Source organism: Fusarium odoratissimum, assembly GCF_000260195.1.
Source record: "Fusarium odoratissimum NRRL 54006 unplaced genomic scaffold supercont1.16, whole genome shotgun sequence".
Taxonomy (NCBI): domain Eukaryota; kingdom Fungi; phylum Ascomycota; class Sordariomycetes; order Hypocreales; family Nectriaceae; genus Fusarium; species Fusarium odoratissimum.
This window is the reverse complement of record NW_022158702.1, coordinates 153,685-180,159: the sequence shown is the minus strand read 5'-3', so window position 1 is coordinate 180,159 and position 26,475 is coordinate 153,685. Positions and strand designations below refer to the sequence as shown.

At 48.9% G+C, this 26,475-nt stretch overlaps 11 protein-coding genes across 11 annotated transcripts; 5 read left to right on the top strand and 6 right to left on the bottom strand.

Annotated features, from left to right (window-relative positions):
- Positions 1-232: 232 nt before the first annotated feature.
- Positions 233-1,299, bottom strand: FOIG_09626 (uncharacterized protein; the record flags this gene model as incomplete). Its single annotated transcript, XM_031209906.1, has 3 exons — positions 233-874; positions 923-992; positions 1,040-1,299. The coding sequence occupies 3 exons, from the start codon at positions 1,297-1,299 to the stop codon at positions 233-235; spliced, it is 972 nt and encodes a 323-aa protein (XP_031060157.1).
- A 925-nt stretch (positions 1,300-2,224) lies between these two features.
- FOIG_09625 (uncharacterized protein) lies at positions 2,225-3,842 on the top strand (the record flags this gene model as incomplete). Its single annotated transcript, XM_031209905.1, has 3 exons — positions 2,225-2,532; positions 2,586-2,822; positions 2,873-3,842. The coding sequence occupies 3 exons, from the start codon at positions 2,225-2,227 to the stop codon at positions 3,840-3,842; spliced, it is 1,515 nt and encodes a 504-aa protein (XP_031060156.1).
- Positions 3,843-4,184: 342 nt separating this feature from the next.
- FOIG_09624 (citrate synthase) lies at positions 4,185-5,912 on the top strand. Its single transcript, XM_031209904.1, has one exon. It carries the CDS (start codon positions 4,262-4,264, stop codon positions 5,747-5,749), a length of 1,488 nt encoding a protein of 495 aa, XP_031060155.1. The 5' UTR covers positions 4,185-4,261; the 3' UTR covers positions 5,750-5,912.
- A 493-nt stretch (positions 5,913-6,405) lies between these two features.
- Positions 6,406-6,987, bottom strand: FOIG_09623 (uncharacterized protein; the record flags this gene model as incomplete). Its single annotated transcript, XM_031209903.1, has 1 exon — positions 6,406-6,987. The coding sequence occupies one exon, from the start codon at positions 6,985-6,987 to the stop codon at positions 6,406-6,408; it is 582 nt and encodes a 193-aa protein (XP_031060154.1).
- A 507-nt stretch (positions 6,988-7,494) lies between these two features.
- FOIG_09622 (acid phosphatase) lies at positions 7,495-9,682 on the bottom strand (the record flags this gene model as incomplete). Its single annotated transcript, XM_031209902.1, has 2 exons — positions 7,495-7,957; positions 8,007-9,682. 2 exons carry the CDS (start codon positions 9,680-9,682, stop codon positions 7,495-7,497), a joined length of 2,139 nt encoding a protein of 712 aa, XP_031060153.1.
- Positions 9,683-11,333: 1,651 nt separating this feature from the next.
- Positions 11,334-13,054, bottom strand: FOIG_09621 (uncharacterized protein). Its single transcript, XM_031209901.1, has 2 exons — positions 12,440-13,054; positions 11,334-12,382 (listed from the first exon to the last, which is right to left on the bottom strand). The coding sequence occupies exons 1-2, from the start codon at positions 12,847-12,849 to the stop codon at positions 11,416-11,418; spliced, it is 1,377 nt and encodes a 458-aa protein (XP_031060152.1). The 5' UTR covers positions 12,850-13,054; the 3' UTR covers positions 11,334-11,415.
- Positions 13,055-14,403: 1,349 nt separating this feature from the next.
- Positions 14,404-15,482, top strand: FOIG_09620 (uncharacterized protein; the record flags this gene model as incomplete). The annotated part of the gene is made up of 2 exons (XM_031209900.1): positions 14,404-15,116; positions 15,167-15,482. The coding sequence occupies 2 exons, from the start codon at positions 14,404-14,406 to the stop codon at positions 15,480-15,482; spliced, it is 1,029 nt and encodes a 342-aa protein (XP_031060151.1).
- Positions 15,483-16,161: 679 nt separating this feature from the next.
- On the top strand, positions 16,162-19,580 carry FOIG_09619 (uncharacterized protein; the record flags this gene model as incomplete). The annotated part of the gene is made up of 7 exons (XM_031209899.1): positions 16,162-16,239; positions 16,284-16,568; positions 16,634-16,781; positions 16,833-16,911; positions 16,960-17,095; positions 17,149-17,706; positions 17,759-19,580. 7 exons carry the CDS (start codon positions 16,162-16,164, stop codon positions 19,532-19,534), a joined length of 3,060 nt encoding a protein of 1,019 aa, XP_031060150.1. The 3' UTR covers positions 19,535-19,580.
- A 1,750-nt stretch (positions 19,581-21,330) lies between these two features.
- FOIG_09618 (uncharacterized protein) lies at positions 21,331-21,459 on the top strand (the record flags this gene model as incomplete). The annotated part of the gene is made up of 1 exon (XM_031209898.1): positions 21,331-21,459. The coding sequence occupies one exon, from the start codon at positions 21,331-21,333 to the stop codon at positions 21,457-21,459; it is 129 nt and encodes a 42-aa protein (XP_031060149.1).
- A 204-nt stretch (positions 21,460-21,663) lies between these two features.
- FOIG_09617 (uncharacterized protein) lies at positions 21,664-24,300 on the bottom strand. Its single transcript, XM_031209897.1, has one exon. It carries the CDS (start codon positions 24,238-24,240, stop codon positions 21,754-21,756), a length of 2,487 nt encoding a protein of 828 aa, XP_031060148.1. The 5' UTR covers positions 24,241-24,300; the 3' UTR covers positions 21,664-21,753.
- A 647-nt stretch (positions 24,301-24,947) lies between these two features.
- On the bottom strand, positions 24,948-26,030 carry FOIG_09616 (uncharacterized protein; the record flags this gene model as incomplete). Its single annotated transcript, XM_031209896.1, has 1 exon — positions 24,948-26,030. The coding sequence occupies one exon, from the start codon at positions 26,028-26,030 to the stop codon at positions 24,948-24,950; it is 1,083 nt and encodes a 360-aa protein (XP_031060147.1).
- Between the last annotated feature and the right edge of the window lie 445 nt (positions 26,031-26,475).

Below are 26,475 nucleotides of genomic sequence, written 5' to 3'. Positions count from 1 at the left end.
GGTGTCCTTGCGAATCGGAAGTAACAAAGTCTAATTTGAGTTCACCGGCATTACGATTCACCGCAAAGCAGGAGAAGACCAGGGACTACCTACAAAGAGTGGAGGCTCGGGCCGTTGCCGCCCGTTAGTCATGGAAAGCATTAGTGCCAGAGTCAACTCATCTTCATTTAGGTTGGCTATGTATGAGGAGAGGAGAATAGAGAGAAGAGGCATCATCAATTGATTGGCCGATCTAGGCACGGACACCAAGTACCTGTTCCATTCCACCAGTCAGGACCGTGTTCTTCTCCTGCTCAGCATGGTCCGCAGAATAAGCTCTATACTTGATACTGGCCAGAGACTGGGCAGTAACCCTGGACCCATCGGCGTCGACAAAGGTCACGTCGTCCCCGGGACGCAGAAGGTAGGCGATGGAATATCTATGCCCCTCATCACTAGCACGACCATCCCTGACGACCCTGTGAACACAGGAATACAAGGTCTTGCCCGAGAGGAAGCGAAGGGCGTCGCCAACATTGATGACGGCGTCGTTCTCACGCGGCTCGACCCACTCCCAATTGCCGTTGCTGGGCTCAACAACCTGAAGTCCCCACTCATCGCTAAAGAGAATAGTTAGGGACCCCAGATCGGTATGTTTTTGATGGGTGAGCTTTCCCGGATAGCTCAGCATGGCAAGGATGGTATCAGATGATTTTTCGTGGTCGTGATACTCGAGGAACTGGCCAGGGACGCCTAGAGCCCGAGAGTAGCAGTCCAGCAGAACGTCGACTACACGCTCGCAAAGAGCTACGTAGTCTGGGATGAGAGTTCCAGCCTTCTTGAACAGAGCAGGAAGCGTGTAAGCTAGATTGGTTCCCAAGTCGTGCGTTCCAATCTGTGTTCAAGTCAGTCATGAATCAGCTGAACCGATAATATGCCTTACAGCAAGGTGCTCAAAAGACTCATCAGGGCGGCTGGGGTCAACGGCAGTGAAGGTGCCCTTTTTGACATATCTTCAAGTCTAATCAGCACTAGATCATTCATGCTTGAGACTACTCACCCGCGCGTAGGAACGCCCTTGCTGTCAAGTTGCTTGATGTCATCGGGCTGACTAAAATATTCTTTCATCGCCTTGAGAACCTCTTTCTTCTTCTTGTGTAGACCAGCTGCACCACTATGGTCAAAGTCTAGGTAGAAGAACCCGGCTGTACGGCTTGCAGCCATGAGCTTTTCAATCTCTTTCGCTTCTCTTCTTTCGAGAGCGGAGTAGTTGATTGTCTCAATGGAGGCAATGGGGATACTGTCAACGGCAGAAGGCATGGCGAATGTTGTCTTGGTTGTTGGAGATATAGGATAGGTTGATAAGATCTTAGCAAGGATGTTACAACACAGTCTTGAACTTTTCTGTACATTCTGGAAAAATAGCTTATATAGATTACATACTGTTACTTTAATATTAAGAATATGTGGCTACATTCTGCACTCAGGGATCAACTCAATTTTCTCCCATGCCAATGTCATATCTTTGCCGATGCTATGACCGGAATGTTACATATCCTTGAAACTCGGTCAGGTGAGTGGGAATTGCCGACGCCATCAGACTCCGGCATAAGACAAACTATGCCACGTATATCAATGGACTCGTGATGCAGAGAAAAAGTAAACTTGATACATAATTGGAGTGATTTGTAATGGACTTATGCAGGTGGACTCGAATTCACAATGACCTCGTGTACATAATGCATAAACAGACGGGCAGTAACCGACTACGGCAGATAGAACTGAAAGGAATCATACGATATTAAAGCATACATAGATGCAATGAAACTTCCGAACCCAGTCAGGGATAACTTGTATTTCGGTTCTTACATTCACTGCAACATCCGTGCCTTGTCCGACACTACATAACATTATGTCCCAGCAATAAGAGGTACGGAGCAAGGGTTCAAGGCCCCGGAAACATTTTCCTGATACCGATAGGTTTCTGGTTGCAAGCATTACTCCGATGACTAGTATTAACGCAAAGTGATAGGTCTCAACCTTGTCCAGTCATTATGATGCCCCTCCGACCTTGCTTTAGCGGAGTATACATGTATAGCATATTAATGTGCAGCGGCGGCCCTTGGCACGAATAATCATACTACATTCGAGAGGTTTCTTATGATTGATACGGGCTTGGATATATCACGCTGGCTTGTAATCTTCCTCACTCACATTGGCATCTACGTTGTCAATCTCCGGACCAATGTCTACTGATTCTATGTTACTTTCGCCTTGGGCTCCCTTGGCAGTACTCTTGTGCGGACTGCTGTTCTATATTATTCCCTACTTTTACACCTACAGACACCTGCGAGGAATTCCTGGTCCGCTGCTGGCCCGCTTCTCAGACCTTTGGCTCTTGTATATCTGCCGCCAGTCTAAGCGTTCAAACACTGTATACAACCTCCACGAGCGGCTTGGGCCCGTCGTCAGAATCCAGCCGAACCACGTTAGTATCGTTGACGAAAGGGCCATCAACCTCGTATATGGCCATGGGAATGGGTTGGAAAAGTCGTAAGTTGCACATGCATGTCTTGTTCATGTTCCACTATGCTCACTTCAACAAGATCCTGGTACGATTCTTCCATTTCTCTCACTCGAAGCATCTTCACGGCGAGGAAACGCGCCGAACATGCTCGGAAGAGAAGGTATATCGCCCATAGCTTCGCCCCCAAGTCGTCTCGTGCGGCCGAAGGGCCCATCGCCGACAAAGTGGAGCTTCTGGTCCGTAAGTGGGACGAGATAATCGACAAAGGGCCGCAGTTTGATGAGTTCACACAGCTTGAATGCAGACGATGGTTCACGTAAGTGCTTTCGAGACTGCTTCGCTGACATACACTAACCTTGCAACTAGATACTTGTCGTTTGACATCACCGGTGATCTTCTCTTCAGCGAGCCATTTGGAATGCTTGAGAATGGCTCTGATCTGGTTAAGATTGACAACAAGCCCGGGTCCTACGTGTCCATGATGAACAGTCTTGCGCAAAGGAGTGCCGCCGTCGCTACTCTTGGCGTCTTGCCCTGGCTGAAGCCGCATGCACATCACCTGCCTGATCCCTTCTTCCACAGAGGAATGGATGGGCTGCAGAACCTGCTGGGCGTAACTTCCGCTCATGTCAAGGAACGCATGGCCGCAGGACAAGACAATCATGATGATTGGCTCTCACTTCTACTTCGAGCGTGTGATGATCGAGGGGAATTGCTCAAATTCGAAGAGATTGCGTCTGAGTCCTTGACCTTGTTTATGGCAGCCATTGAGACCGTCAGCAACACGCTCTCTGCCATGATGTACTACCTCGCCACCTCACCCTCTTCACTGCAAAAGCTGCAAGCTGAGGTAGACTCTATCGATATTCCTGGAACAGTTCCTCCGTTTACGAACGTCCGGGCTCTTCCATATCTAGACGCTGTGCTCAACGAGACAATGCGTCTTCACAGTGTCCTCGGGATAGGCCTTCCTCGAGAGGTGCTTCCCGGGTCCAAGGGAGTTCATTTGGACTCTTTTTACTTTCCTCCTGGCACAGTTTTAAGCGTTCCAATCTATGCCATTCACCGGTCTAGAGACATCTGGGGCCAGGATGCCAATGATTTTCGGCCTGAGAGATGGGAGAAGCTGTCGAACCGCCAGAAAACATCATTTATCCCATTTGGCCATGGTCCGGCAGCATGCGTTGGACGTAACCTAGCAGAAGTTGAGATGAAGATTATTGCGGCAACTTTAATTAGAAGATACCATTTTTGTATGGTGGATTCTGAGATTGAATCTACTGAGGGAACAACACGTAAGCTTATCAAAGTCAACATTGGAATTAAAAGGCGGTAATGAAGAAGGTCATTAGTATGTCTTGCAATCGGATACATAAAGTATTTGATGATAAAGCTTGGAATGACTTATTCTGTTTTGATCAATATCTCATGTCAAGACTTGTAGGGTAGATAGCAATCCCCGGGCGCAGAGCACAGGGAGGGACTTGGCTGGTATCATGAAATGTCACAAAACGCTACTGTTAGTGTTAGCGCTGATGTCGTCCCACCTCCCGCTTTAAATGCCGCCAAACCTCAGAAGGCCGAGGTCTTTACAAGTTCCACTTATCTTATCGTGCCGAGGTTGGTATCCACGTGACGTGTCATCGACGCGTTTGCTTCTGAAAACCATTTTAAATCATCGAGGCTCATTGCTTATCTCCATCAACTTGACATAATCACTCCGTCTCTTTTCCCTCATCTTGTATTATTTAAATCATGGTTTCGGCACAGAATAAAGGTCGTCGCGAGACGCTCACGGTCGTGGATAACAGAACAAACCAGACCTACGAGATCCCCATCACTCACAATTCCATCCCAGCGACTGAATTCAAGAAGATCAAAGCCGAGCCTGGCAATGATCGTCCAGAGGATGAGACCACGCAGGGCCTTAGGGTCTATGATCCCGCGTACATGAACACTGCTGTCGTGCAGAGCAAAATCACATACATCAACGGCCTGGACGGCGTCCTTCGATACCGCGGATATCCAATTGAGCAGTTGGTTGAGAAGAGCAATTTTCTCGAGTCGGCGTATCTTCTCATCTACGGAGACCTTCCAACACAGGCGCAGTATGATGAATGGCAGGGAGAGGTGATGCATCACACGTATATCCACAGTGATATCGAGAATATGTTCAAGTCGTTCCGCTACGACTCTCATCCGATGTCTATGTTGAGCGCGGCGTTCGCTACACTGGGAGCGTTTGCTCCGGAAGCTAATCCCTCGCTTGCAGGGCAGAAGCTCTATACCAACGCTGCTTCTGGCAACATGGATTCCCTCAAGATGCTAGACAAGCAGATTCTTCGAATTCTCGGAAAGGCACCTACTTTGGCGGCTGCGTCGTACCGAATGCGACAGGGCCGACCCTTCAACCGCCCTGCACAAGGCTTGTCGTACACTGGAAACTTCCTGTATCTGTTGGATAACCTATCTGAGCCAGAATACCAACCTCATCCTGTTCTTGCGAAGGCCTTGGACAAGCTCTTCATTCTCCACGCCGACCACGAAGTCAACTGCTCTACGGCCACAGTCTTGCAAGTTGGAAGTTCTCTGGTCGATCCTTACAGCGTTGTTGCTGCTGGATGCGCGGCACTCTACGGTCCATCTCACGGAGGAGCATCTGAGTCAGCGATCAGAATGCTTATTGAGATTGGGTCCCCCGAGAACGTCCCTGCATTCATGCAAGCGGTTGAGAGAAGGGAGCGAGTCCTCGTAGGCTTCGGCCATCGCGTCTACAAAAACGTTGATCCCCGCTCAACAGCCATCCGCAAGCTCGCCGAAGAAGTCTTCGAAGTCACCGGCAGAAACAAGCTCCTCGACACAGCCCTGACGCTCGCCGACTACGCCCGCAAGAGTGAGTTCATGCGCAGCAGGAACTTGTACCCCAACGTGGACTTTTACTCTGGACTGATCTACCAGGCCATGGGATTCCCGCTTGATTTCTACCCTGTTTTGTTTGCTGTTCCACGATGTGTAGGATGGTTGGCGCACTGGAGACAGATGATGCTGAACAAGTCTGGTGTCAAGATCTGGAGGCCGAGACAGCTTTATGTTGGGGAGGGGGAGAGGGAGTATGTCGATACCAAGGACCGAAAGGAAAAGCCTGATGCTACAGTTTTTGATGCTCCTGTCAAGGTTGAGCATGGAGGCGAGAAGCAGAGAGCTCTGCTTGCTGCTAGTGCAGGGCTGAAGAGTAAGCTGTAAATCGCAAGACATAGTTGGGATTGCTGTGTATTTTATCTGGTAATTTGGCTCGATAAGCTCTGGCATTTTTTAAGACTATTATATTAATGGGCAGGTAGTTTGATCTCAAGAATGTATAACCCTCACTGTAAAAAACAAAAGGACGCTGTTTCATTGTCTTTTCCCATTTAGTGACATTTACAGAAAGCATATCAGATTGTCAGAACATGTATTGCCCCACGTTTCACCGGCCAATAGGCGTCGTCGTCAAGCGCGGTCAACAGCAAGGGCCCAAGCAAAACGATCACTGCTGATTGGTCTGAGGTGTTATCGTTGATTCACCAGACGACCATTGAATTCTTGGAACGCTCATCCGTACCTTGAACGACTTTGCAGACTACGTCGCTGAGTGCCGCCGGCGAACATAGGCCATTCCGACAAGAGAATGCAAGTCACATAAATTCAGTCATTAGACTTCCGACTTGTCTCCCAAAATCACCGTCGGCATGTACGACAACATGCAGCCTATATGTATTGCAAAGTAATTACCACCAAGATTAATCTAACTCTATTCGGCCTCTAGAGGCACAAGAGCAGTATCGTAGATCTATCTTCCATATATTCAACCCGGCGTAACCTCCTCATTGCATCCGGACAAAGAGAAACAGAATACTCTATTACATACTGGCCAGGCAGCCAACCTGGTACCACTGGTACGGAGACTGCGCGCCATTAGTCTTGACTGTGCCCTCCCAGAACTCGCAAGTGCCCTTTTCATATCCAATGGTGGCTTCGTTATAAAAGTCGACAACCTCGCAGTCCGGGTAATCAGCGCAAGCCTGCAGACAATCCTTGGCAGTATCCTTTGTTCCCGGGCTGTTGAGGTACTGCAAGGTGTTGCCGTCGACGAAGTAACCATAGATACCGCAGGCTGTTGGACCCGCGGCGGAGGGGGCGGTACTCGTTGTCTCTGCGACTGTGGTTGTAGTAAAACCAGCCTCTGTCTCTGTAGTCACAGTGGTTGGGGCAGCAGTTGTAGTGGTACCAGCCTCTGTCGTGGTGGCGGTGGCGGTGGCGGTGGCGGTAGTATCAATGACAGTGGCGTCGCTGACGGTGGAGGTTTCGATGCTGGAAGTCTCTTCGATTGCGGTCGTGGCTGTACTGAGGGCCAGGGTGGTCGTGCTGGGCTTGCAAGGACTGGCGACAACAGCCGAGGCGACGGCCAAAACCACCAGCAGAGACTTGCAGTTGATCATCATCTTTCTTCACTGGGTTCGTGGTGTACAAGTTCAAAAAGGAACGATAATGAGTGACTGAGTGAGAACTGACAATTGGGCCTGGGGTCAAAGGAGGGAATGGCACAGAGCGCCAAGAATATTATTGGGATTGGGTGGGAATTTATTCATATTCACAGCGTGTCCAACGGCAAGTTTCGGCAATAGAAGTCTGCCTCTTGCAAATGAAACCCATATTTCAGGTAACAGAAAAGGGGTTTATGGTTCAATAGCACAGATATCGTGGCGCTAAGGTCAATAGTTTCGGACACTAAGGCTGTCCTTGGAGAAGTGTAAGCCACAATACCCAGTATTCATTTCCACTAGCCCAGTTGGACTATCACAAACCAATTAGATAAGGTATTCATTCATTCACTGCACTCAACCATGAAACAAAATCAGACTTGGAAGGTATCTTTACGAGGTTAATACCTTTGCAACTATGAGCCTCATGTATGAATTGGTGACTATGTGTAGCTACAAGTACCAAGTTTAAGGCTTGAGTGGTTCCCAGAAGCTGGAACAATAGAGATTGCAGTAGAGCCAGGCCAACAAGCCAGATCCAGAGCATTCAGAGGAGCAGGACGAGCCTGAGGAGCCAGATGAACTGTGAGAACTGTAGCCCTCGCAAGTCAAAGACGGATCCTTCAGCACAGTGACTTCATCACCGACCAGTCCATCGTGGCCTTGAATGAACTTCCAAGAAAGAGTTGTTGCGTTATAAACGGTCAACTTGGAAAAGCCGAAACTGGTCAAGTTACGGTGAGCTGTTATGTCGGGTAAAGGCAGGGACATGTTAATGGTAGAGTGGCTTTCGATGTTGCCAGCAGCGCCGTTGATGAGATGAACCATCGAATATCCAGGGTTTACCTCGTAGGTATTCTCGTTTATAACCGAGGGAGTGTCGACGGTGCAATTTCGTATGGGCTTGAGACGCTCATACCAATGAACGTGTCTATGAGCAGTTAGCTGGCATGCTTGATAAGTTAGAGGTTACAACTTACCCAGCAATGTAGAGATCAACCTTGTGCTTCAGGAACAACATCTCGAACGCCTCGCGAAGGTGCAGATGATAGTTACCGCCGTGGGAGCTGTACATAGGACGGTGGCCCATGACAATAACCCAGGGTGTTTTACACCGATCAACATTTCTCAGATCCTCTTTCAACCAGTGATATTGCTGATAAGCCTTCTTTTCCTGGATGGAACCATCAATGTATCCAAAAGGACCAGCATCAGTGATGTGCGTCTCGTTGCGCAAAGGATGAGCTTTCCCTGACAGAAGATATGCCTCTTCCTCCAAAGCATCTGTCTCAAAGTCATCACCTGGCTTGAGCGGAATGCACTTATATGTATCCCCATCTTCCTCCTCGGGCTTGCACTTGGGCGAATCCTTATCCTTTCCTTTGCAATCTTCCTCCTCCTTCGCCTTCTTGATATCTTCCCGGAATGTCTTGTCCGGGCTGTGAGGGTAATCCGTTTCCGTATCGATAGATACGAAATGAACGAGGCCGTAGTCGAATGAATGCCAGAAATTCCCGACGCCTCCGGACTTGTCGCCTGCCATGAAGAAGCGGTTCTGGAAAGCTGTGAAATTGCGCTGTGAGGGCGGACATGAATAATATGTGAGGGTGGCGTTGGGATTATCGGCTGACATGGTGGTGTTTGTTTTGTTCTCGTTGAGATATGATGAAAGGACATATGGAGTGTTATCGTGGTCGGCACACGTGGCCTCATGATTGCCCGGGAGAACAATGTAGGGGATCTTCATAGTGATGGTGTTCATCCACTGCTGCCAAAGGTCCCAGTTGGATTCGTAGAGGACACCCACATCACCACCGCGAGGGCTGCCTTGATTTGGAATCTCATTTTCTGGGAGAGGCGTCTTGAAATAATCGGGATTGGTATCGTTATTGGGAAGGGAACTGAAGCTGCCGTTGTAGCAGACAGGCCAAACTGATGCATTGCACTGTATGATACCAGAGTACCAATCATCCGCGTAGCTGAGATCCCCACCGTGCCAAACAAAAGCCAGGCCTTCCTCTTCATACATGGTTTGATTCATGTACTTGTAAGTTCCATTAGCATTCGTATACCCCATATCATTATTGATAGCGATACTGAATCGAGACGGGTTGCCTGTAGCTTGGGCTGTTGTGAAGCTTAAAACAGCAGACGGGGTTGTACCATTCGCAGCAGGGATTTGGTAGAAGTAGGTTGTACCGGGTTGAAGTTGTTCTATCTGAACGTTGTGAAAGAATTGACTGCATTGCGTAATGGCAACGTGAGAACAGGGAGGAGTGCGGTCGTATGTTACGGTCAAGCCGGTAGCGGCATTGTTCAAAGCAGAATGACTAGTTCCCCAGTGAACAGAGGGTGCGCGACCAAGGCCAAATGGCGTTTGGTAGTGAATATTGATACCAACAGTGTCCCTTCCAGGCTGAGCAGGTATATATGACAGTGAAATGACATTGACGTTGTTGGTAGGATGCTCTGAGGCAGGTTGCACGGCCGGGGGCTCGACTAGACGAAGGAATCCTTCGCCGTTGCCACTAATCGTATGGTCGACCCAATCGCCAATGGGAACTTTGGGTCCATTGTACGAGTATTTCTCGTCGACAGTAGGTGCTGCTTGGGAAACCGCAGCGAAAATGCCTGCAAGGAGGTATGGCGACCTCATTTTTGGGGGAGACTTGAGTATGGCACCTCGAAGAAGCCGAGAGCAATTGATCAAGGGAGCGTTGGATGGAGCAGCCAAGGCTCGTCATATTTTAATACTGGCTGAAGCAACTCAACCACGCTTGCCTCGTGGAATTGAGTAGTGGAAGCGACCCAAGCCACTCGGTTCATCTGACCAACGGGAAGATGTCTGTTTGCATTCGCATCGACTGGTTGGCTGCTGAAGAAAACCCCAAAAGGAGCTATCGGTGCCAACCAATTCCATAATGATCTTCAACTCGGCACGGAACGACGGGATAACAGCGCCAAGCCCCGCGCTTTCACCAATTTGGGTATAGCAAATGGTGATAGATTCCCTTTTTTGCTTATCGCAGTGGCGAGTATTGGAGTAGCTGAGAGCGGACGCGAATATCGCCATCTGATTAGCTGGTTTACGCTAGCGAGCCTCGCCCTTGCATCCGCCAAAGACAACTATCGATATGGTAGTTGGAATGTCAGCCAGCCACAATAGAGTCTCGATTGGCCTCTGTTCAAGCTTATCTTATCGGCATCAAGATGAGCAGACTTGCGACGTTGAATCTGTAGCTGAGATTACATTGCTAGAAGAATATCCAAGACTGAGAGTACAAGGCTGGAATAAGATGGTGTCTACCTGGTATCTGTTGGACATTGTAACAGGTGTCAGAAATGACAATTTGCATACAATCGAATTAATAAAAAACTTGAATTGTTGGTGGGCACTGTTCTAGTAGACAATTAGTCCTCCGGATAGCGACGCAGAATACAGCACAGCAAATTGAGACCATGCTCTCTCACTGTCTAACGGTTTCGCCTATTCTACATCGAGATACCGCTCTACATCGGGATACCTCGCCTTTATTCCATATCTCCAGCGATATCAGTGCATTTAACGCCGTCGAGGAGAGTCGTCAAGCTATGTATAATTGCAGGACTGTCTCAAACTCTACATACCTTGTTGTAGCTAGACAGAGCTGTCTTGATGCAAACAATTGGTAGCGGCCCCCCTCGCGCTCACACGAGTGTCTGTCACCAGCGGGAAAGTTCTAGCCCGCTGCCTTCTTGTTGGTCGTCAACTCGGTCTAAGGCCTTCCATTATCTGAATTCCAGTCTCAGCTTACTCGGGATGGTCAAGGTTCGCCCAAATGATACAGAGCAGATATGCGCAGGACGATAATCCGGTACGCTAATAGAGGACAATAAGATGCCGACCTCAATTTGCAGTACAAATTTTGAGTTCTATAGTAATGCCTTGTTCACACACAGGTTTAAGAAACGCCAAGGAGCTAAACAAAACCGACTGCCAAGGCCAACGAAGCCGTCGATGAGCGATCTGAAATAAAGCAATGACAATTGCGTATAAGCATGAAAATGGCTTACTGACCAAGTTGGTCCTGGATTTTCCTAGGCTACCCTGTATTAAAGATTCTTTCTTTTGAATAGACGTCGGAGAATCGATAACCCGGCAGTCGCATGATTCTTTTGTAGCCCATCGGAAACGATCCGCCTATGAAATGGGCCTCGGTTCAGATTACCCAGAGCCCGTCCACCTGCCCTTGAACTGCAACACCTTGCGGGAGAATGCGCCATTGCGGGAAAACAAGTATAATGTAACTATAACTTCAAAGGGATCAGCCATCCTTTTTACACACATTGTGATAGATCAAGCAGCAGTTACCGTGCTTACAAAAATCATCTTATTAAATGCCCTAATGTCTAACTTGTTGAGAAACGCGATAAATCGGTAGCAGCGCGGTCACACTGCTGCCACATAGAAACCTTTTTAATCACCATCTCGCCCCCATCATTCTCCTCCCACGTCGGATACCACCTATCCTTCGCATTCCAGAAATCTCTCCTTGGGGAGATCGCATCGTTCACCCAGGGCTTACCATGCACATCGTCCGGGAACCAGCCCGAGGTGCCCCCGACAGCCAGCGCGATTATCAAGTAGAACGGCCGGTCGAAGGGGGTTGCATTGCTGGTGCCCGGCCCAGACCAAGGATCTGAGATCTGGGACCCGTTGGCAAGGGCTTGGTGGAAGCCTCCGTGCTGGTAGAATGGGTGATTGAACTTGACGTACGTGACCTGTGCGATGCGGTGGTCGAGCCACGTGAAGAGATACTTGTCTGACCACTCTAGTCCAAAGGTATGAAAGTCTCGATTGAATGTTGTGAGTAGAGCATTTCTCGCCCCTGAAGTGCTCTGCCATCGATCAGTGCTGGTATCAAGACCCCAGTGTAGCTGAGTCGACACCTGCTGGTTCCCCCGTCCATTGTCATATGTGTAATTATTCCCCCGAACCATCCCGATATCAATCTCACCAGAAGCAGGCCATGCGCCATAGTATTCCTTGGCTGGGAACATCATGAGCTGCGAGAGCAGCCAATCTCCTGCAGCGAGCTTAGCGACGATCTCGACTCGACCGTATCGAATAACACCAAAGTTCTTGGTGGTGATCCGGCCGGACTTGACGGGCGCGACAATCTCTCCCGCGGTGAGGTTTGCGACTTGAACGCAGTCTTGGGTTGTTGTAGAGGAGCATGTTCCGTGAGCAGTTAGGTTTATCTGGGTTGTTTCGGAGAGGAATTTATCTGTTTGCAACGTGGGTTTGATGATTAGCTGACCATCGCGGACGAATACGTTTTCATCCGTGTCTGTGGTCAGCGCAAACTCGCCGTTTCTAGAATTGGCCATTCTTTAACACTCATCACCAATGCGAGGCGGAGTTTCAACATACCCGTATCCTCCGACCTCTACCTGTTTGTTCCATATCGTGGAGTTGAAGCCATTGGAAAAGTCATCCGTGAAGACCTTGCAGTATTCATGTTTATCGACTGATCTATAGCCGGACCAGGATAGAAGCGCTATGGCAGCCAGTCCGACAAGGATGCCCAGTGCGGGTATGACCGTAATCCATATGCCTCGAGGGTCCTTTACCGCAAGGTATGGTCTCTCGACGGTGCCCTTTTTGACTCGGCGTGAATGGAAGTAGGGACGCTGAGGGAATCTCTTCTTGAGTGAAGACTGAGTTGAACTTTGAGCTGCAAGGCTCGGTCTGACCAAGTCTTCCGTGGAGGTTGCATGGCTTGTAGAGGCGAGATAAGATCCAGAGGATCTAATTGGAGTACTGTTACAACCAAGCGACATTGTAGTAGAGACTGGTACTATCCGGTGTAATACCCGAGATGGAAGTAGCAAAATAGTGCACTAGATGTACAAGATGTGCTTGGCATTATGGAGAGTGTGGTTATCGCCAAGAATATAAGAATCAAGGACATGTAGCTTTCACTGGGAGAACCCATCAAAATTAGCAAACTTCTATACTATAGCATCGCAATTCAAAACATCCAAGACTCACACGCCAGAATGAACCGCGTCTGGATAAAAACCGAAGTAAATTCCCCTCCGTGAAACTTCCGACATTCCTTCATCGTCAAACGACTTCAGTCGCCGTGGATAGACCGAAAGGTACTTTTGCAAATACCAAACCAACAAACCCCCATAATTAGCTTCTGTACAAAAGTCCATGAGTGCGAGCATCAGTAAATGACATTAATATGCTAGTCTGCGGGTCTCCCCTGATTATCTGGTCACGACACTTTGGCTCTGCTAAGCGACGTGGTATTGAAACACGGTTTATGGGGTATGCATATGTCGAAAACTTGGCTTGGTAAACGCTTGCCCTAAAGAGGGAAAACGCCAATTAAAAACCCTGCTTCTCGCTTATGTCTTGGCGGTATCCACAACGGCAACTTGTTCCTGATAACGCCTCTTCCGTACCTACGTCGCCGGTACCCGCGGGAGTGCCCCTACTGTCTGACTCATGGTTGCAGCCGACATAACATGCACATTAGTAGGGTTAAAATTCCACAGAGGTTACAACGGAGAAAGCTTGGAACTTGACTAAATTATGAGAATATAGTCAATCGGCTCATAAGAAGGATAAGGCACGATCTTGAGAAACGATTCACGGGCCTCTCCAGGTCAAAACAATGAACATAAGATGCCCATTGGCCATTCAACGTGTGCACCAGGATCCCCGTAGTCAGTGCGTCTTTACAGAGGAAATACAGTTCAATTACAGACCGACAGTATGTCGCCAAGAGTCAAGTGAACAGCTCAGAACGGACAATGGGGCTTTTCGGCCGACGGAGCCGAATCACTTCCCTGGCAGGGGTGACATCACATTCCAGTACCTAGCATCACATGATGAGGAATCATCCCATTTCCAAGATCGGTGTTGAGTCTCGGTATCGAATTCATTTTCTAGTATGCAAGGTACGAGATGGCATGTATATCAAGTAATGCAATAGCTAAAGAGCGCGCTACCATGCCATCGACCAATCACATTACACGATGACCCGCCTTCTTATCGCCCAGGTGAATTTGAGCGGCCCGACTTTTCGCCCTTGCTTGCAGTTGTTTTGAGTACGCGAGTCAGCCTTGCGAGAGGATGATGGTCAGTAGACAGACGCTCTTCCCTGTCAGCATCGCGTTTCTAGGTGCCGCAAGCAGCAACAAAATGAACTTAGACGTGGGATCATGCTGTACATCCACAAACAGTTGGCGGCAGTTGGAACATGACAACCCAAGTCACGCAACCTTCTGCAACAGTCTCTCCTTACCCTCTGCACATCCTGCTAACAGGGTCTCGCTCTATTCGTTTCCCAAACCTCGTCCCTCGCTGTTATTCATCCGAGGATGTTGCTCGTACAATCCACGTTAGTGGCCTCGGCCCTCTTCGCAACCTCATGCATCGCCATATCAAAAAACTTCTACCCTTCCTCAAAACGAGGCCTCATCTACATCCCAAACTCCGACTTCCCCAACGATGACAAAGTCTGGGTGCAGAAGCACTCCGACCTAACATGGTACTACAACTACAAAATGCACCCCAGCCCCGTCTACGAGAACAACACCACACTCCAGTTCGTGCCCATGCTCTGGGGAGCCCCCGATGGCTTCGACGACACCACCTTTCTAGAAAACGTCACGGCGCAAATCTTCGGGGGCCGAAACATCACGTACGTCATGGGCTTCAACGAGCCTGACAACTCAATGGCCAACGGCGGCAGCGACATGAAGCCAACAGACGCAGCAAGGTACTGGATTAAGCAGCTCGAGCCGTTGAGAAAACTGGGCGTGTTTCTTGGTGCGCCTGCGGTGACGGGCGCTCCGTCGGGGTTTACGTGGCTTGCCGAGTTCGTGGAAGCTTGTAAGGGCAACTGCACGTTTGATTTTATTCCGATACATTGGTACGGGAGCTTTGACGGCATGGCAAGCCATATCGCTGGTGTGTTGGATGTTTTTCCGAATAAGAAGATCTGGGTTACAGAGTTTGCTCTGGATTTCTCGTCTTTGGCTGCGACGCAGGATTACTTCCAGACGTCAGTGAAATATCTCGATGGAAACAAGTAAGTCACATTTAACCTCTCTGGTTACAGTGATTAACGCGGTTGTTTAGAAACGTCACTCACTATTCGTACTTCGGTTCTTTCCGCTCATTCACATCTAATGTTGGGTATAACGTGTCAATGCTTAATTCACATGGGCGGTTGACTGATATAGGAAGCTGGTATCTAGGGGGCGATGCGACGGGCGTTACACCGGGCGACAATGTTGTCAAGCCGAATGTAACAGCTGCCAAGCCGTCTACCCCTACGTATGTTGTCCCAGCGCTGGTCACGGAGGACAGTGACTCGCGGGGTCTGATGATTCGGCCTTGTATATCCTATCTCAGGCTACTCTGCCTGCTTCTGGCTTTGTATATTTCTTTGTAGAATTAGAGATTAAAACTTCTGAATTGTCACCTCTTCTACTTTGGATACAGTTTTTCTTTTGCTAGATTTTGCGTAGTGACTTTAAGCTCTCAGCCACAGATCTGAAACGGTAAATAAACGTCTAGCGCACAATTCAGATAATATTGCACAATGACTAACTCATTATCTTTGTTGCACACTCTGGGCTCTAGGTCCGTGTGCAAGAATGTAATTGAAGCTGCGACTACAAAGGACACTATTACAGCTAGCTTCGCCAGATCATGATGTCAAACCATTGTTCGTCAAGAGGATGTCTCAGGTGATCCACAGTACGCTTTCCGGTTTCAGTTTGTTTGTATCTGCCGTGGAATGCGCTGATTAGCAACGGCACAAATACGCCCGCGTCCACGGCTCGCGTATTACGACTCGACCAATCACAAGCCTTCGAGTCTCATGATGCCTTGCTTCTTTTGGCATGTGAGAACTGACAAAGGTTCTCCCGTCGTCGGCGAAAAGGTCAACAAGGGGTATGGTTATCACTGCAGGACCCAAACATCTGTCATGCAGCACGGTGTCCGGCGATCTCCCGTTGCTGCTGCTACATAACAAAGACTGATGCACCCTTTTGACGCTTCAGGGACCGTCAAGAAAAGAAATGATAGACATGATAGATTCTGGAACAAGTCGAAGATCAGCCAGCATGTCAGGGGCCGCGGTTAATGGGTCACTTGGCCATGTCACTGGCTTGTCACTGGACACCTCATCGCCTGTCCCTGTTGTAAGCACTCAGAACTTTAGTGCTCCAAGCAAGAATACTAACAGCTGGATGCTCAGGTAGCCATCATTGGAGACAAAGGCTCTGGGAAGACATCTTTGTTCGAGGCTCTTTCTGGCTTATCTCTACATGGCTCTAGGCTCTCATCAACAAAATTCCCCGTCCATGTCTACTTCATGCACACAAGCCGGAAAGGGACAACATTGAAGGCACGGATAAAACCTGGAAAGGTTGATGGGCAGGGGAAAGACCTTTCAGACCACTTGCAGAGTTTCGAAGTGAATTATGAGGGAGACCTTGCAGCTGTTAATCTTCCTCACGTCGTCCGTCAGGTTCGTACGGCCTTTTGCGCCCTTGTCCTGACACATTTGGCTGATCCTGGCGGGCAACAATACAGGCAACGAATCACATGCAGGTCGCAACAGCGTTCTCTGACGAAAAGGAACAAGAGGAGCAACAAGTATCCGACAATGTCCTTGTCATTGAGATTTCAGGCCCAGACTTTTTCAGCATGGAAATTGTCGATACCCCTGGGCTCTCGTCTAGTGAGTGACATTGCCGTGCCTGTTGGTTAGGATGGAAGCTTACGTCTACAGGCCCGACGGTTGATGACGCACAAGAACTCACAAGAGCTCTCATCTTAGATCTTGCCAAGCAGCCCAACACCATCATCCTGTCAGTCTCATATCTCACTGTCTCCAATGTAAAACTAACAAAGTTCAGAGTTGTGGTTGACGCAACGAATGATATGAGCAGTCAGGAGAGCCCGAGGCTTGCGCGAGCAGCTGACGTGACAGGAAATCGAACCGTCGCAGTCGTAACCAGGTGCGATCTTGTACCCCCAGAAGAGAGAAGATTTGTAAGCCCACGTCCCTTCAAAGACATGGTTATCCAGGAGACTGATCAATCCAGGTACTGAGAGCTATGCGTAACAAGGAACGCCATCTCGGTCATCCCTGGTTCGCCACCAGAAGTCTCTCAAGTGACGAGCGCAATTATGATTGTACCCTCGAGACGCGGATTTCCATTGAGGACTCATTCTTTTCAGAAAAAGAATGGGCGGTTCTAAAGCGCAGGCGGCGTGTGGGAGCTTTAGCTCTAAGGGACCACCTCAAGACCAGGGTGAACGTCATGCTTTGGGGCAGTATAGACCTGCTGACGACAATACTCAACACCCCATCGCATTCGGTTGCACCGATACACACCGCCAACAGAGACAGAGTACAGCCAACCGATGTCTACGCAACGTCACAAGAGACTGTAGTGGCAGATGCTGATCTGGAATTCGCTTCCGATGCGCCGCGGCCAACACCGCTGCTCAACGCCGTCATCGTCGCGTTGACTGTTGCCATATGTCTCTGTCTGATAGCGCTTGGCTGTAGCACAATGGCAATGGAGATTGCGAGTGAGGGAGGCTGGACTCGTTTGTTTCTTCTGGTAACCGCTGTCCCCCAGGTTATCTTGAGCTTGGTAAGAACAACACCCACAATTATGCTAGGCCGCCATGCTGACTTGATCCTAGTTCTTCTGCCAGGCTATCGTCGTGACCATCTTCCAGATGATTGGGCCCGTCACCCAACTAAAAGTGAATTCCAAGTTTTACTCCGCAAAGCGAACGAGACGCCTTGATGGAACGAAAGTACTATTGCCCCATGTCACCATTCAATGTCCAGTGTACAAAGAAGGCCTCGAGGGTGTAATCAGGCCAACGGTACAGTCCCTCTCTGCTGCCATCCGGAATTATGAATCTTTCGGCGGCACAGCTAGTATCTTCATCAACGACGATGGGATGCAGCTGGTGTCCCCAGAAGAAGCCGAGGAACGACGCATGTTTTACAAAGAGAACAATATTGGCTGGGTTGCCCGGCCAGCGCATAACGCCAACGGCGAAGGGATAAGTAGATTCATACGCCGCGGAAAGTTCAAGAAGGCATCGAATATGAATTACGCACTCGGGATTAGTCTCAAGATAGAGGATAAGCTGGTGCAAATCGTCCGCGACGAGCACTGGACACAGGCCGACGAGAGTGCAGCGTATCAGAGATGCCTGGACGAAGTCCTGTCTGAAGAGCTAGGCCGAGCTTGGGTAGGTGGTGACATCAGAGTCGGCGACTATCTCCTCCTTGTCGACTCCGACACCCGCGTCCCAACAGACTGTCTAATCGACGCCGTCAGCGAGCTCGAAGCCTCACCCAGAGTAGCCATCCTACAGTTCACATCTGGAGTCATGAACGTCACGACAAGTTACTTCGAAAGCGGCATCACCTTCTTCACCAACCTCATCTACACAGCCATCGCCTACGCAGTTGCCAACGGCGACGTGTCTCCGTTCGTCGGACATAATGCGTTCATTCGCTGGTCTGCACTGCAAGAGGTCGGCTCTCAGGACGATGACATTATATGCAACGAGAAGGACCCAAATGCAACAACACCGTATGAAAAGTTCTGGTCTGAGTCTCACGTCTCAGAGGACTTTGATGTTTCTCTGCGGCTGCAAACTCTGGGGTATCATATTCGCCTGGCGACCTATTGCGGCGACGGCTTCAAAGAGGGTGTCTCACTTACTGTTTACGACGAGTTGGCCCGGTGGCAAAAGTATGCGTATGGCTGTAGCGAGCTCCTCTTCTATCCCATAAAAGACTGGTGGAGACATGGTATCTTCACACCGCTTTTCAAGCGCTTCATCATGTCTAATATGCCACTGGGGTCCAAAATCACCATCATGTCTTATATCGGCACATATTACGCCATCGGCTATTCATGGCTTGGTTCGCTGCTAAACTACTTCCTCATTGGATGGCTCAACGGAGAGCTTGATCACTACTACATGAGCAGCTGGCGTGTCTGGGTTGCTCTTGTCGTTGTCTTCTCTATAGCCGGCAACATCACCCTCGCTCTGATCCGGTACCGCTCTCAGCAGGCTAGCCTGCTGAAGGAGCTCTGGACATGCTTCAAATGGGTAGCTCTCATGTTTGTTTTTCTGGGCGGCATATCGATGCATGTCTGCAAGGCGATTCTCTGTCACATGCTGTCTATTGACATTGGCTGGGGCGCTACGTCTAAAGAGGTGGAAGACACGAATTTCTTCCAAGAGATAAGTATTATTATCGCGGGCTTCATGTATGTATTCATCTTTTGCCTGGCAGTGACAGCATTGATGATCTGTGGCGTCTATGCCTTCCCTTATTTATGGAGGATCAATGAGCTCGTTGCTATCTTTCCCCTTGCAACTGTTATCTTCTGTCACTTTTTCCTTCCCATTGCTCTGAATCCCAACTTGATGAAGTTTACTTGGTAAATAGATAAATCATAGAGTTTATATAATAGAGCTTATATATCATCCACCAGGGGCACATCCCGTGACTGTTGCTACGGAAGTAACTCGATTCTTTTTACGTTACATTACGTATTATTTATCAATGACTCGACTAGACTACAAACCTGACCCTACTCTGATCTTTTGTTAACGAAAGTTATCACGATTCCGTTCAAGCAACCTGCCCCGAGTTCCGCTTGTTCTTCATAGACTCATGTGTCGCTTACAATGAGATTCAAAGGCTGATGAGGCTGCGAACATTTATGTTAGATGTACAATGAGCTATATTCATCTTGTTCTTTGTGGAGTTATACCAAGCGATTACGCTGGGCCCATCATGATTCTTTTAACTTGCCGAATATAGCAACTCGCTTTGAAACAGACGAATCGGTGATTTTACATGCTGCCTTGCGAATGAACCCATCTATGTGCCCCACTTACGATCCATCGGAGGTTCCAAGTGGGTTGAAGATCTGCGATGTCATCCTGGCGATCTACACCCTGGCCGAATGTTCCAAGACATTCTTAGTTCCAAAAGCAGATGCACAAAGATATTATACACTAGAGAGACAAACAAAGTAGGCATATAGGCCACTTCTCACAGGTCGTCAAACCAGGTCCTGTCATCATCGCTTGCACAGACACAGCGCCACATGCAACACCGCACGGGCATTTGTATGCCTATAGTTTGCCCTTGCTCGTCAAGCCCTCTCTCAAGCACTTGCGGTTTGAGATTTTACTATCTCTCCAGACTTTCATATTCTGAATGAGCAAGACATAACTACCGAGTCAAGAAGCTGGTATGTCCAAGTCACAGAATTCATTGCAATGTCAGAAGGAGGCTGAAAATCACGCTAGATCATCATGCCCTTGTAGTCTCTAAGCGACTCACTAGTAAGTGTCATGAGAGACTTGATACATACAAAAGAGACAGCATCCTCTTCTATCCTGTGAAGATCGAACTCCCCTTCATAATGAAGGTGTCTGTTGTGGTCTTTTTGTTCGTTTGGGATCTGGATAGTCTGATTGGAATCATGAGTAACAAACTATCTAACGTGGCAATTTGAGTGTGGCTTACTATAATTGAGATGTCTTATTGCTGGTCTATTTTCGGGCCGCAAATGGTTTCGCATTATCCGAGCTTGTACTTATGTTCCTCCATCTCTTCCGTCATGATTAGTCCAGCCGCGCCAACAACCAGGACATCCAAGAAATTAATCAGTGCGATCACTCCAATCTACTCTCTATCATCATGGGCCTCGACTAAGATATACTGATATTCCTGAGAGCATCGCAATGGTAGTGATGGTGATTGTGATGAAGAAGAGCGGGTCTTGATCAACGGCGACAGTAGCGGCTGTGGCTGAATCATTCTGTCACAGAATGCACAACAACATTAACACGCTGATCAAGAGCTCATGCTTCATGATTAACCGGCGACTGAGGCCATGTGCAGCTAATTCACAGGTAGGTTTGTCTCGGCAGTTGCATTGATAGTGATGTTCTGAAGCACTGATGACTGAACAAGCGTTGAATATATCTGATTCAGAAGGGAATAAGTAACGAGGCAGTGAACATTTGTCTCGAACATTGCTCTCTGACACAGACATACTCATTGTGAACAATTGTCAATCTAAGGACCTGATCTAATACATAAACCTCGCTCAACTCGCATCAAGCATCTCCATCTCCATCTCACCTTTCAGATACGCCAAACACCCTTCACTACTACATCACACACTTCCAAACTTACCATCACCCGACAAAGTATCTTCAAAATGCCTTCTCGACCTCCAACTGACAACGCCATGCCCGGCACTCGATGCCCGAAGTGTTCTACGCCCGAGAATGATGTTTGGGTTATTCCTGGCCGCAACTGCGGACATTGCGGCACCTATTGCGAATAGAGAGCATACCACGTAGCTCAGAGGCTGTTCTAATGAGGCTCTATCATGTTTGCAACGTTAGATTACATTTGCGCGGTTTTGAGTTTTGCTGAAAAATCCGGTAGGCTCTGGATAGGGTCTGTTGATAGCAATGGAAAAAGCCCGGGGGCTTTAGGTGGATGCGGCTCAATTCGAGAAAGCAATCTCAATTCCATGGCATGAGGTAGAAGGCGTAGACCAAAAAATACAAAACTTTAACAAATTATACATCGCTATCTTGTATGTGACACTATGCTCTGTGATTAATGATATACACTATCCCTGTACACTTGAGGTCGCTCCGTCGCGCAGAGCAAAAAGCTCCCGCCTCCAACCAAACCACTTTGCCATTCTCTTCCCCATGATCCGTAAAAGAACCGGATCAATCTTGTCAACAGGATGCGGCTTATGAAAGACAATCCTGCCTTTGTCCCCCTGTTTGAATACCACCGCCGAGCCGCTGTTATTCCTCGCTGTGAAACCCGCCTCAATCATGGCGTGCACGAATCGATCCCATAACACATCCTTGGCAACGTCGTCTTTGCTGGGAAACATAAGGTAAATGACCCCCAATGATGGCCTCGTCAGTGGGATGACGGCGTCTTTGGTGACCTCCCCTGCAGCTTCGGCTGGTGGTTCCGTGACATCAATGGCAGAGGACCCCTGCTCTGCTCGTGTCTTGACCTTTTCTCGACCCTGCGCTATCTTCGTCGACACGAGTCGCGGCTCAGAACCCACGCTGAATGTGCCAGCAACGATTCGCTGAGTCTTATCTGCCATCTGGATGGCGGCGAGAATCTCAGCCTCGGCTCGTTGCTCATCCTGGATATACTCTGCACTCAGGTTTGCTGAAACAACGCTAAGAAGGCTATCGACCTCTTCTTCAGTAAAAGCAGGCTCGCTGCGTGTAAGATCCTCTCTCAGGAATCCCCCAATCGATTCCCAGAATTTCTCTACTGCTGTGCGGAGAGCCCGAGACTGCCAATGCCAATTATCATTTCTGAGACCTGTTGGTTGTTTTATGTTGTAGAAATCCCTGATGAACGCCCCCCCTATGCGCTGAAACGCGACTGCGTCTGGTTTGATCATTCGGCGCAGCTTCCAAGACTCCCGATGTTCTGTGGCATAGACTTGGTGCAATGTTCGCGCTGCGTTCTGGGGCCTGTGTGAACGGACAGCCATGAGCATTTCGTGACATGTTGATAAGTCAGAGAGTATCTGGTAGGTTATTTCATCCAGCCTCTTCCCCTCGGACGGATTGCTGGATAAATGATCCTGGATCATGGCGAAAAGCATGGCATGGTCGAAAGTCCTCTGGTCGTCGGGCTGTCCCTGTAGCTGAACAAGACACCAGTCGAGGGGGTCGTCTGTAAGTGACTCCTGGGTATTGGGAAGCGTTGTTCGTTTCAACAAGCCGATTCTGTCGGACGAACGTTGGCTAGTATCGATTGTCCAGTGTTTCTGCATGCCTGGAATGTGCGGCAATAGCCCCTCCAGGAGACTGGCCCTGTATATGACCTGGTTGACAAGGAGAAGCTCAAGAGCACCCAGAGCTTTATCGTAGCTGGGCGGCAAGGGCGTGCCGGGATAAATACTGTCGCTGAATCTCTTGCGCACCGCATCCACATGCCTGCACTCAATTTCAATCCATCGCCACCAACAGCAACTCTCGATCTCGAGAATAACGCGCTGGGTAAGCATCATAGCTCTCTGGTGTTCTGACGCCTTCTTGAAGATGTCGGTTGCAAACATCATTTTGACGTGTCTTCTCATGTATGCGCCGTCGCACTGCAGGTACCATAGATGATCTCCCGTCTCATCCAGGCGAGACTTTGCGAGTGTGAGTAGGTAATCGCAGTTGAACATTGGTGGACGTGAGAAAGCTTGGTTGGTGTAAGGAGACCAGAACTCCACTGCGCCTGTCTCGCGAAAGGCTTCGTGGCTGACGAGGTCGTGCCACTTCTCGGACCGTCGGGGTTGTTGAGGGTCTACTCCTTCAAGAACCTTATCCACGATATTGCAGAGGACCTCGAGAAGGTAGGCCTGCGCTTCGAGAACCAACATGGCTCTGGGATACCCAAGAGTATCAGCACGGTGTGCAGCCTTTGCTTCCCAGTCCACCAGCAATCCATATCGATCTCCATACATGACGACGCATTTGGCAGAGAAATCCACGTCAAAGAACCCAGCTGCCCAGCCGAGAGTGAGCTGCCTGCTGTCAAAAGCCGCCCAGGACTGGGGAGAGTAGGCGGTCCGATAGTGAAGCAGAGCGAAAAGTACAGCAGAGTTGGCCTTGAGGACTTGTGCGTTGAGCCAGGGTAGCAGGAGTTGACGTCTCCGAGTGGGACTTCTGGCGTGTATGTAAAATCTCTCGCGCATGTACGTGTATCGCGGAAGAAACCATTGTTGCTCCTCCAAGTCCGGTGCTGCTTCTTTCAGTAATGCCGCTCGCTTCGCTTGGCTTTGCTTCTTCCACCGACTCAGCAAGACATCACCAAAGACGTCAATCTGTTCGCTAAGCTGAGTTCGCCGGCGATGGATATCTCCCACGACGGAGCGGGCACTGCGTTCTGCTTCGGCATCAGAAAGCCTGCGGTGGTAGGAGTGTTCAGGGCTGTATTGCTCCTCGACGGCGTAGAAACCATTCTGGCAGTCGGCGCATTCGCACGGCGGTGGGCGGACGGACCTTTCGACGGCCGTAACGGTTGAGCTGTATTGAGGAGGATCTGGTTCCTCATCCCGGTACAGGGCGAATGGGTTCATTGTTTCGAGATTGATCGCTCGTGATGCTGCACAAGTTGGTTGAGCTCTTGGTTGCAATTGTTTATTTTGGCAGAGGCAGATTCACAAGTCAGACGCGTGAAAGCGGGGACCAATGAGAATACAACTACGATTACGCAGTGTAACACAGTGCAAACGCGGTTCTCTCTACAGCTTTCCTGAGGTACATGTCGAGATGTCTCTTTTGACAGAGGGCTCAAAGCTTTGTTCGTCATGTTCGCAAAATGGTGTAAGTGAGTGAGCTTTAGTGCACTTCAGACTGGAATGTTCATTGGTCAAGCGTCTTGAACTCCAGGGTACTAGACCTCATGAGGACGTGATCTGCGCCAGGATCAGATTCCTACCTAAAAAGTGTTGATGTAAGACAATAAATTATTAACGGAAATCTACGGGCAATGTGACAAGGTAATCGCAGTGGATAAAGAGAGATTTAATTATCTTATTGCAAGGCACTCCAGGCTATATCCCTCTAGCAAACATCTGGACAGCCCAAAAATTCGCCCAGAACCAAGAATACAACGCTGTGTTACCCCAGGTTGTTGGCGAGCACGACGTCACCTCGTTAATACATAAAACTCTCAAAGCTTAGTGTCCACATTTTTTGCATAATCCAACCTCGACACAAACCCTGATATAAAATAATGCATAAAAGCAATAACCAAGTATCCAGCCATTGTACATTGTGCAACTCACGCCATGTTGGCAAAAGCCTTCTGAATACCTTCCAACTCCTCCAAAGTCAGGGGGATAATGGTACCATGACGAGGAGACTCGGGGTATTTATAACCTGTACGCAGTGTCCACTTCCCACCAGCGAGATCAGTCGACTCGAGTGGAACATAACCATTACCGCCAAATTCATCAGCCAGGAGGATATATCTAGCACCATTGACATCCTTGCAGTTGGTCTTGAAGATCGAAGGGCCCTCCACCTCTTGCGTTCCAGCGTTCTTTCCAATGCAACTGGCTATCATGTGCCAGTCATCCAAACCTGCAGTCAACGACGTACTGCTTTCCTGCACGATATCCGCACAGCCATTGATAGTAGCCTTTGTGAAACGATAATAGATTCCATCCTCCTTAATAACGGTAGAGTCAATCCGGCCTTTGGGTGGTTCATCTTGCCAGACCTTTGGCTCGCTGAACGTTATAAAGTCATCCGTGGTAGCGTAGACCATCCGCTGGTATGCAGTAGGATCATGATCGGGGTTTGCTTCATTGTCATAAATTCCAGACGCCCAGTAGACAACATAGGTCTTAAGATCATCATCAAAATAAGCCTCGGGTGCCCAGGTATTGCCGTAATTATCTGGCGATACCTCAACATGACGCTGGGCACTCCACGTGATGAGATCTTTTGACTCCCAGATCTCGAGATATCGGCTGCCAAAACGTTGCGCGTCTCCCCAGCTCGTGCCGCAGCCGATGCAAAGATCAGTCGCCAGGATGTAAAATTTGTCTCCCTCATGTGACCTTAGGATAAAAGGATCACGGACTCCGCCATCGCCTTTGGTGGATTTTAAGATGGGCTTCCCGTTGTTGAGTTCGGTGAAGGACAAGGCGTCGTTTCCGTTGCTAGCAGCCAGATAAATGTTTTCATCACGGTTGCTGAAATAGAGAAAAGCGTAGCCTTCATAATTGGAATTGCAACTAATCTCCCTCTTGGCAGCTTCAGCCCCAGCTCGTATGGCAAGGGTAGGCGACCCAGAGGTGAGGATCGGCAACACCGCCAGAGCGCTGACAATGATGGATGGATTAAGTATAGATAACATTGTGAAAGAAGAGGTGGTAAGATAAGTTGCTCTGATAGACTGGAATTGGAATTTGGAGTGCAATGTATGTGACTTCTTATAGCTGTACCTGAGGGAAAGGTCTCACTTTCGCCATAACCTCGCTGTTGAAAATCCTTTCTGAATAAGAATATAAGGTTCTCACGTTATGCTTAGAAGGACGCTAAGCGCTAAGCTTAAGCCGAGTGATTGGGTCGGATAACTTGATCTGCACAACCCCAGATTTCCCATCCCCGCACTAACCTATTTGTTTTTGTTCCAGGAGATCTTTGCCATAGCCGAGCAAATAGCCTGTCTTCCGTTTCGTTAAACGAGAATGTAGATCCTATGATCCATGAATCCGCACCAGTCTTGAAGACTTCCGTAAAATACTCTGCGCAGTTACAAAGCCGCGCCAATAAATCGCTGTGATACATAGAGCCAGCCA

Bases quoted from the DNA above. Each gene is read 5' to 3' on its own strand.
- FOIG_09624 (XM_031209904.1), top strand. From the start codon at position 4,262: ATGGTTTCGGCACAGAATAAAGGTCGTCGCGAGACGCTCACGGTCGTG.
- FOIG_09617 (XM_031209897.1), bottom strand. From the start codon at position 24,240: ATGAACCCATTCGCCCTGTACCGGGATGAGGAACCAGATCCTCCTCAA.
- FOIG_09621 (XM_031209901.1), bottom strand. From the start codon at position 12,849: ATGTCGCTTGGTTGTAACAGTACTCCAATTAGATCCTCTGGATCTTAT. The intron at 12,383-12,439 runs GTATGTTGAAAC...GGCCAATTCTAG, and splicing joins GTAGAGGTCGGAGGATACGG to AAACGGCGAGTTTGCGCTGA.